Raw genomic sequence first — 16,171 nt, forward strand, 5'->3', positions numbered from 1 at the left:
ATACTCCCTTTGAGGGAAACGTTTCACATTTGAAGATATTGAAGCAAGCATCAGATATGACTAAATAAGCTGACTATAACTATTGGCATACTTTTTAAGTGGAAAAGACTGCTCTAAGCGGCACAATTCTCTGTTCAGGAGATATGCCCCCCCCCCCCCCCCCCCGATGCGTCACGGCCTGATTACGTCATCGTACATTGCACAACATTGATTGAGTGCCAATTGGAGGCCGCTGTATCTGGAAATCGCGCTCACGAATACCAGATAAAGACGTCTTAAGAATTACGATTTTTCGGCTTTGGATCACCGCATGGCTTATGGAGTGGCAGGATTTGAATGGCATTATGACGTCATGCATGGCAAGGTCACTTTGAAATTCTTTCCCGATATACCTCTCCCCATTTTCGTGAGCGTGTAGCTAAGAAGCTAAAGGGGCTTAGGTCTTGGAGAGGCAGGGCTGTGAACAGCACGGACAGTTCTTCAAGATAGGGATTTCAGTTTAAGACCCCAAACCAACATAGAACGCTCCCTTTAATAGGGAATGCGTGCTCAAAAGCGCGCAGCAGGCTACCTAGTAAAGTGCGAAAGTGGCGTCGTGAGGCTGGCTTCAAGGTTCTGGTGCTTTTTTATCCATCTCTGGATAAGCCACTCCTACCCGAAATCGTGAGTGATTGGTTCCTCTGTCTGAGTCAACAAACATAGCCATGCTTAGCACTGCGAGGTGAACGCGTCCGCTGCTATCACGAACACGAAGTCATAAGTAAAGGCATGGGAAACTTTGACCACATCTTGACCACCAGCAAAGCTATCCAAATTCAAGCAAACTGGAATCGTGTGCCGACCCTCAGTTCTGCAATAAATAGCGGCAAAACCACCACATTCTTGGCAACGGAAAACAATGCGGGATTAAGCTTGGCGATGTGCCCAGGCGAACACTGTGTCGAGGCAGTTCACGGGCAGACGGGCCTAGTTATGGGCCGAGGTTTTGGATTCAGGATTTACAACCCGTAGCGTTTACATGCACCATGACGCAGTGGGCGTCAGAGGTAAAGGATGCACTACATTTGCTTCGATGTGTTCTCAGTTAAGCGGCAGTTCTCAAATTTTCATGCATCAAGATAGCGTGCGAAACAAATGAAACGGGTGATCTCACTCGCCACAAAACCGTCCCATCGCTACCAGACTGCATACCCCCCGACTCGCTCATCCCTTCAAGGCGTAAAATCAGCAAAACGAACGGGAGATACCACAGTGTAAATTGTATTAGTGATCTAAAACCTCTGCCACACTTGACTGGTGTCACCGCCGCGCTGCAGGGCGTCTATCAGCCGCTCGAAAAATCCAGCAATTAAGTACAAATACGACGCACACTGTGTGGTGGGAGTGGCCGGCGCCGGTGGCATATCCGACGCACCGGGCATGGTTCTGGCGCACCACAGAGGGCTCTGACGTCACACCCATCAGTTGGCTCGACTGCCCTGTTGACACGCAGACACACATACAGCGAACGGGCGACGGCCAGCACTCCGCTGCCTGGTGTGATAACGCCAGAAAGACCACGTCTAAGGAACAACCGCAAGCGAGTTTGAAGGTGAGCACGCGTTCATAAACTCGCTGTGATAACGTCAGGAAGATCACGTCTGAGTGACAACCGCAGGCGAGCTTGAACGGGAGAGCGCGTTCATAAACTCACTGTGATAACGCAAAAAGCCACGTCGAGGAGACAGCCGCGGGCGAGTTTTAAGGAGAGCACGCGTTCATTAACTCACTAACGGCGAGCAGGGCGGCGACTCACTAAACTTCTGCCGCCAGCGCGTCACCTGTCCGTTCTTTTGAACTGAGAAACTGGAATACGACGGTCGCGGGTGGTGGTCTCTTGACTGGAGCCGCAGCCACAGCACACAATCGGGGAAATATTAATACTAAATACAATAGCATAATACATTTATCGCTAGTCCTAGCTCGTGTGAACACACTATTTCGAGAGTCGCGCCGCCACAGACACTCGGCGTTTGGCACAGCTCTGGCTAGCCAGGGTCATTCACATCTGGCACGTGAGACAAGTGAACAAATACACGGGGAGCGTCACTGCGCCATAGCCAAGGGTCACCTACCCTACACACACGGCTTAGAAGTGGTTTGGCACTGCTACTTGTTAATGACGTCGGACTCCAAGCATCAACCTTGCACGCATTACTGGTCAAACCAATCGTATTTAATGCGTCAGTCCTGTAGGGTTCTGAAACTGCTGTAAAACTGTCAGGTGAAGGGGTGAAATAATCCTCGAAACACGCTTATCAGAGACACTCCTGGTGACAAAACTCTCAGCACTTTGCATTGCTATGGTCGACAGATAGTGGAATAAGACCATCAAACGCATATGTTAGATGGCAGGGAAGTCTCTTGCTATCGTGTTTGCTACGCGTGAATAGTCAAACAATGATGGGAGCAGGAAAGAGCCGACAACTTCTGAAGCATTTTCCGCCTTGACACCATTCTTAAAACCATCTGGTACGCAGGGGATGCCAAATCGTTGCTTTTACTGGGCTTTGTGGTTGGTTGGACGCGGATAGCACCAGAGACCCTCAACGTGGAATGAGAGGCAAGACCAGGGTACAAGCCATGCAAAACATATGAAAATACTAACACTGTCTGATAGTGAGCAGCATCGTTTGTCATAGTACACCGGCGAGTGGGTCATTTACAGGTAAACAAATGGAACTTAAATACATGGAACAACCATCTAACGGCTTATTATCTTCACCTCGTCCAATAAGCTTGAAATCAGTCCACTGCGAGTAAAACATCGGTAAGGAATCCACAAGACGGCAGTCCCCATTGCACATTGAGGCAGTGGTGACACCTGTTAGAGGCGGGGTGGGCTCGCCGTCCGCATCTGGCTGGGGAAAGCGCTCGACGGCATTAGCGTCGCTCCAGCCCACAGTGCACCCAACAGCACAGACACTCATCAGTGTACAGAGTTCTCAGCACCGGCACTCCCAAGAGCGTGGAGCGCACTACGTAGCACTCATAAACTTAGCGTCGTCGAGTGAACCCGGTAACACTGGAACCCATCACAATGCAGTGATCACCAGGACCGCCATCTTGGCTCTGAACGCAGCGTTCCAGACGACAGATGGCCGCTGAGTTCAATGCTTCTTGCTCGCTTCAATGTCTTCGATGGCGTTGCTGTCAACAATTTCATAGGCTGCCGAAAAGCCCTTGGAGTTGATGGTGTCGTCCGACTTGAACAGGACGCGCAGCACCTCCCGTGTGGAGACGATAGGTGGCGGCACCTGTAACGTCAGAAAACCAATCAGGAAACGGCAACAAACCAAACGACCAACAAATGACTGCCAATTTACCTGATTACACTTGTTTTTTTCGCTCCTAGCTCCGCTTTGGGAGACAGAGACGGAGACATAGACAGAGAGGCGCGTTCATTAATTGCATAACGACAATCTGCATTGCCCGGCCTTGATTACATCGGTCCTGTTCTCCAGTTCACCAAGGGTTCTCCAACTATTCAGTTTCCGGGCGCACTGACGTTTTGGCTTAAGTGGACCCAACATAACTGTACCACGTATTGCACTTTTACAGACAGACGGCCAGAAACCCCATCACAACTGACGGGCGTTCCCGGAATCTTTTCTGCAAGCCGAACCCCTGCCCTTCATTGATTTACGTGCAAAGCACGCGAGCTCAAAGCCGATTTTTGGCGTTTGCTTGCGGACGGACAGAGTTGAACTTTTTTCTGAGTAATCAATGTTGCAGAGAGCATCCCAGCAAACCGGAGCGCTTTTCCGCTACTAAAAATAGCCAAATATAGGGTCATATTAGCGAGCGTAGACAATGAATGTTGCTGCATTCACTTCCTGAACCCTGAGATTGAGCTCCTCAATTTCACGATTCACCAAGCATATTCTTTTTCATGATCTGTCACGGATGCTTGATTTACATCACTTGTGGCATTATCGGTGACCAGCATATTGACACAACTGGTTTTCCTTATCAAAAGTCTGAGACTGTCGGTGGCTATTGGTATCAGTCTTACGGGTTCACTGGCTTCAAAGGCAGAAAAGATAACTACAATTGCTTTCCTTGCTGGTGAGCCGGCGGATTTCTCCGATGACTACCGGCTTAACGGTCATCCGAGCTGGCTTCAGATGGTGTCACAGCTGGTGGTGAAATCAATGACATTTAAGGGAGGGTCGTATTAAGGCGTTAAGACCAAGTTTCTTATATCAGAGCCATGAACCTTTCGTTAAACTATCAAAATCAAGGATTGGCGACTGTGCCCGCACTGATCGGGCCATTTCAAGCATAATTAAAGTAGCGGTACAAACGTGAGTGGAGCCCTAGCTTAACTCATCCGAATGGGACAGATCTGGATGACCTTGAAGGTTTGAGGTCGTACTTCGGTGACATCATCCAGCTCTCCCGACTTTCATAAATACCTAAGGCCTAGTCAAACCATCGCCGCTCCTGCGTGAACTCGACCCGGCATCACGCATCGCCTCACTGTTCATGCCCGTCTCAACGAATGCCCCTCCCCTCTCCTCTCCCCACGGCGGCTGTCCAAGGCGAGGGATCTGTCGCTGTCACCTTCCCAACCGCCGTACCCGCCCGGGCCCCAGCCTCACGCAGTTCAATCTACAGTCCAGGCATCCATCAAAGCACATGACAGGCAGAGCTGGCTTAAGGAGCGAAAGAAATTTGACACGGGGGGGCCCAGTCGGCGGCTGCTTTCTCGGAGCCAAGCCTGAACAATGGCATTACGAAACGCTAAGCCTGTCGCCATGGTCTGGGTTCTGAGCGTGCGCGCTTAGGAATTACGCGTATAAGGGAGGAATGTTTGAGCTAAGAACAGGGGGGGGGGGGGCTGCGCCAGGTTGCGCTTTCGTACCCACCATCACCTACAGAACGCCGGCTGTGCACGCTGCCAGCGCCACCTGTCCCTGATTCGATTCGCTCAAACCTCGCACGCTGTGTTCGGTTGTTAAAGATACGCACAAATGCCAAACGGCGGGCGAGACGCACAGAGCAGTTAGGTGCATCGGCCTGCTCCCATAAAGTACTTCGGATTAAGAAAAACTGGACGGCAAAGTAACATAACCTGAATCCTTGAACAAAAGACTTTTCGATAATACGTAAGTCCTTAAACGCCTTTGCGAGCAGCATTATGCATATGGCTATACAACTGAGACAGCATTAGCTGCCTTACTCCTCGTGGAATAAACAGGATAATGGAAAGATAGATGTCATCATCTCTGATCCATCATCATCATCTTTTGCTGCATTCTGGCTTATTCATTCTGATCTACCTCTACATTCCCTTTCATTTATTCTCATCTCTCTCTACACCTATCTCTCCATTCTCTTCTTTCTTCCATCAGGAAAACGGCTATCAATACTGTCTCATCTAAATCCTTTTCAGTTACGCTCCAGGATGAGTTTCAAAGATAAGAAGTGAAAAACCGGCCTTGGGACGAATTCTTCCCAATGACATTGCAAGTCTGGTAGCGCAAAATCGCGCGGCAAAGAAAACCCATCCAATCCAATCATGCTACGTATGTGACAGCCTATGAAACACGCATTCTCAGGTAGATGACACATCATCACAACAAACGCAAGCTATCGTCATCTTTTTGTGATCCCTCAGTTCCTTTTTGTTTGCTTGTAATGGCATCTCAGAAGCACAAACTTCTGAATCTAAGCGCTTAATGGTGTAGGCAATGTCGGAATATCGTGTGGGAACACTCAAAACAAGACTGTCCTTGACCTCGACCGAGTCTTTGCCAATATGACGTAGTATCACGGGGACTTTGACGCCTCACGCTCAACGCAAGATAAGCACGAGACCTGCATCATGCGACCTTGAATGTCCAACGAAGTACTCCCCACCCCATTCTGTTGGCGAAGGGAACGGTTGGGCCATCGGTATGACATCCGCACGCTAGACCAACGAGCATGCGGCAGCCACCAGTAAAGCAACGCCACGTCTTGGCTCAATAATTCATACTCGCGACGTCCGGGCAACTCTTTTCGGAGCAAAAATCGTACTGCGCGTAACGGCCGGGTTCTGCCAGGGGTCTAATTTGCATGTCCAGGCCCGTCTACCCCCAATGCCCGCTGCCACCCCAGAACCCCAGCCTTGACATCGGTTTGGTATTTATAGTTCGTCCAGACGCTTACAAAAGGACGCCTTTTGTTTGAATTTCCCTGATGACTAAGCATCTGGACGCCATCCCTGCATAGCACGACAAGTGTTTCTCTCCATTATAGCCATTGAGATCATGCATAATTTACCTGGTGATAAATTGAGATCGTGACATCAGCCAAGCGGCAAGCGGCAGCGGCAGCTCAGCTCTGCGCAAGGTGTCTGACACGTGTCGAGGCCACGTGCATACTGACCTGGTTGCCGCAGTACTTGTGGGGCACGTGCGCGGTCTCGTCGAAGCCGTCCAGCACCTCAACGCCATCGTAGCCGCAGTCCTGCTCGTCCTCCAACTCGAACGTTAAAAACCTGTCGATAGATGGCAGTGAGCTCCATCGCCACACCTGTGAACCGTCTGAGTAGCTTGGGGAGAGGAGAGTGTCAAATGTTTGGGATCACTCTCGATATCGTTACGACTTTGTTCTGTTGTTTGACAAAAGGACAGATTGAAACAATTTGCGTTTCAGAGAAGGGGCAGGGTGAGAGCGATAATGTTTTGTTTCTGCTGGTGGCGTGGACGGCTTTTCTGAAGAATCCAACAAAATCCGACATCTCCAACGGCCTGAGCCTTCTACTTCGCCACCTTGAAAAAAGCCTCTCGCAAAATAGGTCAACATGGGGTCATGACGTTACAGAGCAGAGGGAACATTTGCCGAATACCTGGAAACCGTATCGCAGAGGCCAACTGCTTTCGTCGTCAAAGATATGCGAAAAGTGTTTCATTAAACCGCAAAGAATTCCGGACCACTCAAGCGTGAACTTTCTTTTTTGGCTTTTCCATGTCGGCAAAATTTTTTAGCAAGTTAGAGCGGCAACCAAACCAAACGATAAAAAACGTGTCTACTTTAATGATCACATCTCACCACAGCTTCCAACGCCTGTTGATTGTTTCCACCGTTCGCAAGCGCCGCGCGGTTCACCATCCCCAACCCGAAAAAACCCATGCCCTACAAATGGATCCAAAGAAAAACAAGATGGCGACGCCAATCGCGCAAACAAAACAAGATGGCGGCGCCCGTATGGAGCGCCTGTGTCGCACGGACCTCAGCCGGACGTTGTAGCCCACCGGCGCCTCGATGGTCCAGTCGCACTCAGCTCGGTTGTCGTAGTTCTCGTCGCCGTACTTAGCGTGGGAGTAGAGATGCTGCACTTCCCACTCGGCGTACAGGTAGCCTCCGCACACTGCCGACGCGGAGGGGGGTCGTGAAGAGACGCTGCAGATCTGCTAGATAGACTGGCACTGACGCGGAACGGGTAAGGTTGTATGCTGTTGGTGTACTGCAAGCGAGGTTGGATCATCATCTGGCCTCCTGATCGTGATACAGCCGTACGTTGGCTTGTTGCTTTGACGCCTTGGCCGAAAATACACTGAACTAAATGACCAGTCTCAGTGAACTGACCCTTTGACCTTACCTTGACCTGACAATGACCTGCCGTGGACGGCAACCCGCCATGATTAACGACCTTCGCAGGGTGACCTAGTCCCGATCAGACCTTAACCTTACCGCGACATAATCGACTGATGTTCCTCATCCCAGTGCCCTAGTCTGACCTTGAACTTCCGTGACCTTGAGCGGCCTGACCTCGACCACCCGTGGCCTGACGTTGACCTTGCGTGACCTGACCTGTGCTGTGCGCGCCGATGAACCCCTTGCGCTGTACGCTGCCGTCGGAGGTGAAGGTCATGTACATCTCGTTCCTTGACGCCGTGATGGGGTGGGGCGCCTTGGCACCGCAGAAACTGCAACGCCGGGCGGCCTTGGGTGAGCACCTCAGGCCAGCACCTCGGGCTGGCACAAGCCAGGACTGCCGCCCGGACCGGCGCGGCTGGTATTAACACGGGCGTAGTTCGCTGGCCACGCGACCGACGTCATGGGTTCCGGGGTCTGTCACAGAAACGGCTCACGAGAGGTTCCACCCATCGCTTGACCATCATCAAAGAACATAGCTGCCCGCCAACAGTTCAAGCCATCGGGTCTCCACGTCGCGACCCCTTCCACCCACGACTCCAGCGTCATCCCCTCGAGTTTGGACGGCCGGCAGCAGCACTTACTTGCCCAGCAGCACGTGATCGGCGGAGTCGCCGTCGTACACTGATATGTGGTCGTACGTGCACTCTTGGTGGTGCTCCAGGTCAAACTCGTTGAACACCTGAGAAAACGAAAGAGGCGATCTGGCATTGTTTTTAAAAGGCTTAATTAGTGTCGGTTTTGGTACACCATTACTCCAATGGCGAGTGCTTAAGTAACATAGTACTTTGTGTGCGAGATCTGAATGTTTCTAGTAGACTTTTGAGCCACTTCAATAACAGTTGTTCAAAATTACATCCTTAGATGAATATCTGAACTTGTTTGTATAATCAATGCAATATTTCTAATGACGCGCAAGCCACTTAATCCTCAATTGAACATTTCTTGATATCCGAATAAAAAGGTCTTACAACACTGTTCGCACTTCGACAGGTTTGTTAAACACAGTGCCAATCACAGAAAGCCAATCAACTTACACAATGTGCCGTTCGCACCAGGATCTTGCAAAAGCTGTCGTAGGCTGCCAAATCACACGTTGTACCATATGGTCTTCCATTGAAAAATCATCTGCTTTGTCACACCTGGCCGAATTCAGGAGCGCGGCGTCTTATCGAGGAGCGCCCAGACCGGATCTTACCAGTTTGATCCGGTGCCCGGGCGTGGTGCTGAAATGCCAGACGCAATCCTTCTTGCCGGGGTACGCCGCCGGATAGTTGGGGCTGGACACCTCTCCAAACGGCGCTTCGATTTCATGTTTGCACCTGAGGCCGGGCGGGAACGGTAGTCAGCTCCGAACCGGTACACTTCGGCGCATTGGGACGATAGTGATGAGATGATGACAATGTGTTTTTAACTATTGCCACAATAATGATGACAACATTTTTGACATGCTACAACAGTAATGACAATATCTTTTAAAATACTGTCACAATACCGATGGCAATATCTTTTAAAATATTGTCACAATAAAGATGACACTATGTTTTAGCACATTGTCAAAATAGTACCGACAATGTTTTAAAAATATCATCACATTAGTGACGAGGCTAAGGCATGATCGCCACACGGGTACACAAACCAAGCTACGCTGACGCTCCTTTGCGCATCACCGCGTCACAGGCCGCCACCTCGCAAGTTGGAACACGACACTACCCAAAATGCGACGCGCACGACGAACTCGGGGTCATATACACTGGATGCTGTGTGGCCCCTGTTACCGAGCGGGCTCTGTCTGACCACAGATACTTTTCCTAAAGTTCGCCGCAAGCTGTAGCTGTATTTCAGCCCAGGCACTCTAGAGGAAATGCGCGGTCCGGGTGACACCCAGTTGCTGCGAGTTTGGCAATAAATAGCGTCAAAAGTTCGCACGAGATTCATGGCTGTTTCAACTGGGTCGTGTGGACATTGAGCCGAGGGTGGCGTTAAATAGAACAGAAGGTTTCGTTGCAATCGCCGAGGCAAACACAACTTAATGTCATTATTTAACATACAAAAATTTGTCGCCGCCAGATTTTGTTGCTGGCTTTTCTTGCTTTGCTTCCTTTTCACTTCTGTTCGTTATCATATACAAGCAACATAACAAGTTAAAGCTGAGAAGTATCTTTAAAGCAACTAGGCTGCTACACAAAGATGGTTATTCAGACACATTGTAGCTTGCAGCGTCGCACGCTATATGACATGTATTTTTCGTCTTGCTTTTAATCTTTGCGCAGCAATAATTTCACTTCTTTTGAGATATAAGAGGTACCCTACGTCAGCTTATTGATGCCTCGAACTTTTAGTGTTTATAGCTGCGAAATTAAATATGGCGGCACCTTGCGTCACCGGATTACGTAAATGTTAATCAAATAACCCATTGCAAAGCTGGCTGCACTTTCCCCTTTTCGCGGCCGTCAGGGATGATACTACACAAGTTTTCATTTTTAAAGCATATATCAGAGGTACCTATACACATGTATTTAACAGATCTACGGCTGTCAATAACCAGTGATCACTACCCAAAAGCCAAATCTAGCATGATGAGCAAATCCAAATGTCATAACTTTAGCATGACGAGGAGATATAATCATACTGCCACTGCTCAACCAAGTGTCCACTTTCAAGCTACCAGGCTTACATAAATTGCTAGCGCGCAGCTGCCCCGTCCCCTCAAAAAGCACACCTCCCGAAACGACGACATAGAAGACTCCCCCCCCCCCCCAACGCCCGGGGCACCCGCCCACCGCTCACCCTCCCTCCTTGCAGTCGTGGCCGTTCTCGTGTAGGGTGAAGCCGTTGTCGCAGAGGCAGATGTAGCTGCCCACGGTGTTGACGCAGCGATGGTGACAGCCTCCGTTGTCGGTCGAACACTCGTCCTTGTCTGAATCGGAGCCAGCCACGCCGGTGACCGTCAGCGAACCGCGGACTGGTGGACGCGCATACACAATAACCTCGCGGGGTCAAACCGATGTTCTGGGGGTGTAGAGTGAGAGGGGAGGGGACGGACAACGGATTACCCTTCCGCAAACTAACACCGGTATCCCTCGCCAACACCCGTCAGCGCCCCTTCGCGTGCGCCGCACCTGTGAAGAAGAAGCCGGCGAAGCCCGTCTTCTCCACCGAGTTGTCGGAGAAGAAGGTGATGCGTAGCTTGTTGCTCTCGGAGGTGACGGCAGGCGGCGGGCTGCCGCCGCAGAAGGTGCCATGCGAGCGCAGCTCATCGCCCGGCATCACGCTCAGCAGCTCCAGCCGGTCGTAGTCACAGTCTTGCTGGAGCCGAGGGCAGAGGCGGACGTGAGCGGTCTCCGGAGAAGGGGGAGAGGGGGGGGGGGGGTCACAGTTTTGCTGGATCCGAGGGTAGAGGCGGACGTGGGCGGTCCCCGGGGGAGGGGGAGAAGGGGGGGGGGGCGCTGTGGGTCGGACGCGTGGTGCTGACGCCGCTCGCTGGCACCGCCATCTGGCGGTGTCAACATGTGAAATATCTGGCAGGCTCGACGCAGCCTTGTCCAGCGTATCAGCGTCGTCAATTTAAACACCAGTTGGGGCACAATTATGTGGAGTGCTAGACAGTCGTGTGCATTTATCAGTTCAAACACTCCAACACAGCTTGACGCGTATATGCAGTTACGTAGTAGACAGGGTGATAATTCTGAGAGTTTTAGAAAAACCATAACCTCAGACCGTCCCTAGTCGGCGGTTCCGTTTTCTACGTCACATAAATTTCGATGTACATTAGTACGCAAACATTTCGTTCCACAGCTCCCCGATTAACTCTTTCCAGCTGATGTGTATCCCCATCATACTGGCCGCCCTTGAGGGCTTCAACATGTCCTGGCACTGCAACACTCTGCAAGCACTCTCTGTATATCGCGTGACCCAACAAGGCATTGGGCTAAGCAATATACTATACTATATTGCGTAGCCCAATATATACTATATTATATACTATCGCTAAGATGTGTAACAGAACTCCAGCAGTGCCAAACCCCACCCCAATTTGCAACAAAGTTGCGCTTTTGTTCATACGTTCTCCATTCCCTTCCTCAAAGGAAATCAACACCCCTCTTCGCCGTTATCCACCTTGAAAACCACCGCCTTCAAGCTACCCCCTCAAGTTTCGAAAACATATCGACAAAGCATTTAATTAACTACAACGCTCACTGGCAATGCCGTTACTTCGGTCACCTGCAGCTGTGACCCAAAAACAAAGCTCGTTGCGTTAACCAAACCCTGACCACACTGTCACAAGTCCAGCACGAGGGTTAGCCCCCCGGTCACGCACGCAACTACGAATTCACCTCCGTCGAAAGTCGTAAAATGCACCACGCGCCGACACACGCGTCGAACTCGGACGAGCGCCGAGTCAAGCGCCATCGCGAGTCCGCGCCGCGACTCGAGTCGCGTTCACTCACGTGACTCACGTTGCTGCCCTCGAGGTCGAAGTGGGTGAGGTTGAGGGTGATACGGTGTCGGGGCGGCGCCAGCACCTCCCAGATGCAGCGCTTGTTGCGCGGGTACAGCTCCGGGAAGGACGGTGAGGTCACCGTGCCGTTCTCCGCCTCGATCGTGCCGCCGCACGCCTCTGGAGCACACGTGGAAACACGTGGGGTAACACGTGGAGACACGTGGTGGTACGTGTCGTGACCACGGGGCACGTCGGGGCGCGTGGTGGCACGTGATGTCATGTGGTGGTGTGTGATGGCACAGGGCAGCACGTGGTGACGCGCGATGGCACTTGCTTACAACGGGCGGCACGTGATGGTACGTGGTAACGCGCGATGACACGTGCTGACAAGGGGTGGCAACGGGCGACACGTGGTGAAATGTTGTCATCCCAGCACCACATGAAGTGAAGCGATGTGACGCGTGACGGCGATAGCACCGTAAAGTCACCGCACGTGGCAGTGCACGACGACACGTGGCGAGTCGTGGCGATACCAGCAGCACGTGGCAGCGCCGATATGGCAATGGGATGTCTCCTACTGCGCATAAACGCCTAGCTTTGCACACCTACCGCCGAACAAACCTCCCGATAAAATAAATCGAGCCGCTAGCAGATCAAAGTTCATCGCAAACACGATCGAACATGATCGAACATGATCGCAAACATGATCGCACAACCAACCAAGAAAAGCTTTCGCGCAAGGCAGACCAAACCCTAGCACCTCCCCGAACAAGCGTCCGAACGCAAGACATCGAACCCCGGGATAGGCAAACAACCTCCCGTAACGCCGACTTATCCACTAGCCGCACATAACTCGGCAACTGACCTTCGCAGCGTTTGCCGTCGGAGTGCAGCTCATAGCCAATACGACACGCGCACTTGAAGCTGCCGCGCGTGTTGATACAGCTGTGCTCACAGCCGTGAGCATCGCCGGAGCACTCGTCCAGCTCTGCCCGGGACAAGCATGATGAGTTAGAAGGAGGCGGACGAGCTCGGGTGTGTTGGACGAGCCGGATGAGCTAGCGCAAGACAGACGAGCTCGGGTGTGTTGGGAGATTGGGACCAGTTAGAATGGGCACGGCAGGAGAAAAAAATTTGAACGGGTGGGAAATTTTTGAGCGAGCTAGACAAATGGGTACGAGCTAAATACGTGGGACGAGTGCACGAATGGGACGAATTGGAACGAACTGGAATGACGAGACCTATGTGACGAAATTGAACGGATCAGCCTGTCTATGATAAGCGCAAGAACTAGATGAAGGTTGAATGGAACGAGCTGGGACGAGGTGGACAAGAAGGGATAAGATGAAACGAGCTGGAACGGGTACGACTGACTGGACGAATGGGCCAGATGAATGGGGATGGGATCATAATTGGAGGGGGTCGAAGGGGTCAGATGAATCAGACGAGATCAATAATGAGTTGTACTTGATGTAGGCAACAAAGGTCTTGAGCTTCTGGCTTTTCAGCACGACCTCCTTCCACTGACAACATTTTAGTACATTTCAGTATACTAACGACAATTCAGTACACATTTCCGTACTTGGAGGTTCCGGCCACGCCAAATTATCAGGCAAGTATTGGCCATACTGAAAAAGACTCAGTTTACGAGCATTAAGCTGGATTAATATAGCCAATGTTTGTCTGCTCAAATCTTTTGATCATCAATTCGCGAGTCGCTGAAGCCGATTTTTGTCAAAACCAGAGCTTTTCACTATGATGAATAAACGTTAGAAGGACATATAGCGCAATGGACACGGCAGTGTTCGATACACAGCGTAGGAGTACGTGTACCGGCAGGGCCCGTGAGAACGCAAGAAACGGGTGCCAGTCATAACTATTTGGCGCCGCTTGGTATGACGTCATCATATCGCCATGGATGTCCAGCCAGCACCATTTTTCATCCTCAAGTACGCTGGGAACGACATCACCATGCGTTCTACCTCTTAACCCTGAACTCTGAACTTTGATAAATGTCCTCCGAACTCTTTGCTCTAAACTCTTTGTACCCTCCTGTCTAACTCTGAACCCTAACCTCTGAGAAATGTCCCCCGAACTCTGTGCTTTGAACTCTACCTCTAGCCCTAACTCTGGGTCAGATGGCCGGCTGACATCGGATGCTCACCCGTCATGAACGTGGCCGAGAAGCCGGGCTTCTCGACGCTGCCGTCCGACACGAACCTGACCCAGAGGTTGTTACTCGAGCTCGTTAGCGGCTCCGGCAGCTGGTACCTGCAGACGGCCGCGCGTGCTCCGAGTAAAGAGGGGTTCACACCGGCACGGCTCAGAGCACAGTCGGCTTCCGGCAGCTCGCGCAGCACAGACTTACAACCATAACACACAAGCAGACCGATCAGCGTGGGTCCGTCGTCCATGTGTGAAAGCGTGGGAGCACGTGTGAAGCATGGCAAGGCGGCCCAAAGCGGATCTGAGAACTCACGGGTGAAGCTGGTAAAACGTTACAGAGTCATCGCGTATCGGCAGGTCCAGGTCACAGCTGATCACACGTCACAGCTGCAGACCATAGCTGTGCAGGTCACAATTGCAAAGGTCACAGCTGCACAGGTCACAGCTGCACAGGTCACAGCTACATAGGTCACAGATGGACAGGCCACAGCTGGCCACAGGTCCCAGCTGACCAGAGGTCACAGCTGGTCACAGGTCACAGCTGGTCACAGCCGGTCACAGCTGGTCACAGCTCGTCACAGGTCACAACTGGTCACAAGTCACAACTGGTCGCAGGTCACAGCTGGTCACAGCTGGTCAAAGGCTACAGATGGTCACAGGTCACAGCTTGTCACAGGTCACAGCTGGATATAGGTCACAGCTGGTCTTAGGCCGCTGGTGCTCAGTGAGAACATTTGCGCTCGGTTCCGACTGGGTGGTGTTATGGAAGGCGGGGCACAACCGCGCCCAGCGAGGCCCCCCGGTCGCCCACTTGATGACGTTTTGCGGTGCGCGTTCATATCGTAAAGAAATGTTGCCAGCGTGGCATCACAAATTTCATTTCAGCCAGAAACAGCAACCATTATTAACGTGAGGGTGAAAATTTATAGAGTTGAAAAGGCTTAAACAAACTGTGCAGTTTCGGGACGATGCATAAGACGCAAAAAAATCCAAATTTGTGTGAAATCTTGACAACGGAGGGGAAAGAGAGCGTCACAACCTGCATTCCAGCCTCCATGATTTCTCGCCACGCTTGGTCCGCCTGTTGAAATCTGACCGGGCCTGCACCACCTGACCTCTCGCAGGCCGCCACCAGAGGCGCGTCCAGCGGCGGACAGTGCAGAGGCGCACCCAGCACGGGGCCAACAAAAGAGACAAGCTGCCCATAAAGTCTTTTTGAAAACGGCGCATTGGTGCATTCTGACCATACGTTCTTACCCGCAGTACTTCCCGATCAGGGGCGAGTCATCAGTGGGCCCGTTCCTGACTTCCACGTAGTCATAGAAGCAGTTGTCGTGGTTTTCCACCTGTCAAAGTCGAGAGAACAGACCGATGCGTCAACGTGGTTTGTGTAGCCAACTAGTTTCATTCAACACGACTGTTTGGTGGGTGTGCACGTGTACAGAGCTCGCAGAAACGCAGGTTTTTAAGTATGCGCACAAACCCATCTCTGCTGACCAGGAGCGTTGGAAGTGCGGCGTTAGTTTGCAAAGTGACAGCCACTGTAAATGGAATCTTCCCTAAAACGCTGGAACTGTTGACGAAATGCTGCAAAGTCACTTCCAGCCACCTGTGAGCCCATCGTTGTTATGAGAAGGCTGCCGGACGTCATCACAATTGCTAGCTTATTAATCAGTGCACACGGCCACCAAGTTTATACGACACCACGCCCCAGTGGACAGGGTGTCAAAATTCAGGATTTTGGGTGGAGAATGACACCTTGTATGGACGTCATCGAGGTCTTAGATTGGGATGTTTTTCGCAACAATGGTACACCGTGCATGGATAAATGGAATTTTCAGCCGATTTCGGCCATCCTCGGGGTATTGAGCCCGA

General features: G+C 51.5%; 1 protein-coding gene across 1 annotated transcript in view; it reads right to left on the reverse strand.

Moving 5' to 3' along the window:
- Nucleotides 1–1,249: 1,249 nt before the first annotated feature.
- Nucleotides 1,250–16,171, reverse strand: part of LOC119104663 (tolloid-like protein 2) — a gene marked incomplete in the record, with an annotated part of 123,560 nt that continues 108,638 nt past the window's right edge. Inside the window, 12 exon segments of the mRNA XM_037228384.1 lie at nucleotides 1,250–3,296; nucleotides 6,415–6,526; nucleotides 7,261–7,399; nucleotides 7,843–7,958; nucleotides 8,271–8,368; nucleotides 8,885–9,008; nucleotides 10,477–10,606; nucleotides 10,809–10,995; nucleotides 12,147–12,307; nucleotides 12,996–13,118; nucleotides 14,295–14,401; nucleotides 15,554–15,642. Coding sequence (XP_037084279.1) covers nucleotides 3,150–3,296; nucleotides 6,415–6,526; nucleotides 7,261–7,399; nucleotides 7,843–7,958; nucleotides 8,271–8,368; nucleotides 8,885–9,008; nucleotides 10,477–10,606; nucleotides 10,809–10,995; nucleotides 12,147–12,307; nucleotides 12,996–13,118; nucleotides 14,295–14,401; nucleotides 15,554–15,642 — 1,533 coding nt within the window.

This window comes from Pollicipes pollicipes, unplaced genomic scaffold, assembly GCF_011947565.3.
Source record: "Pollicipes pollicipes isolate AB1234 unplaced genomic scaffold, Ppol_2.1 Scaffold_6052;HRSCAF=7182_pilon_pilon_pilon, whole genome shotgun sequence".
Classification (NCBI taxonomy): Eukaryota; Metazoa; Arthropoda; class Thecostraca; order Pollicipedomorpha; family Pollicipedidae; genus Pollicipes; species Pollicipes pollicipes.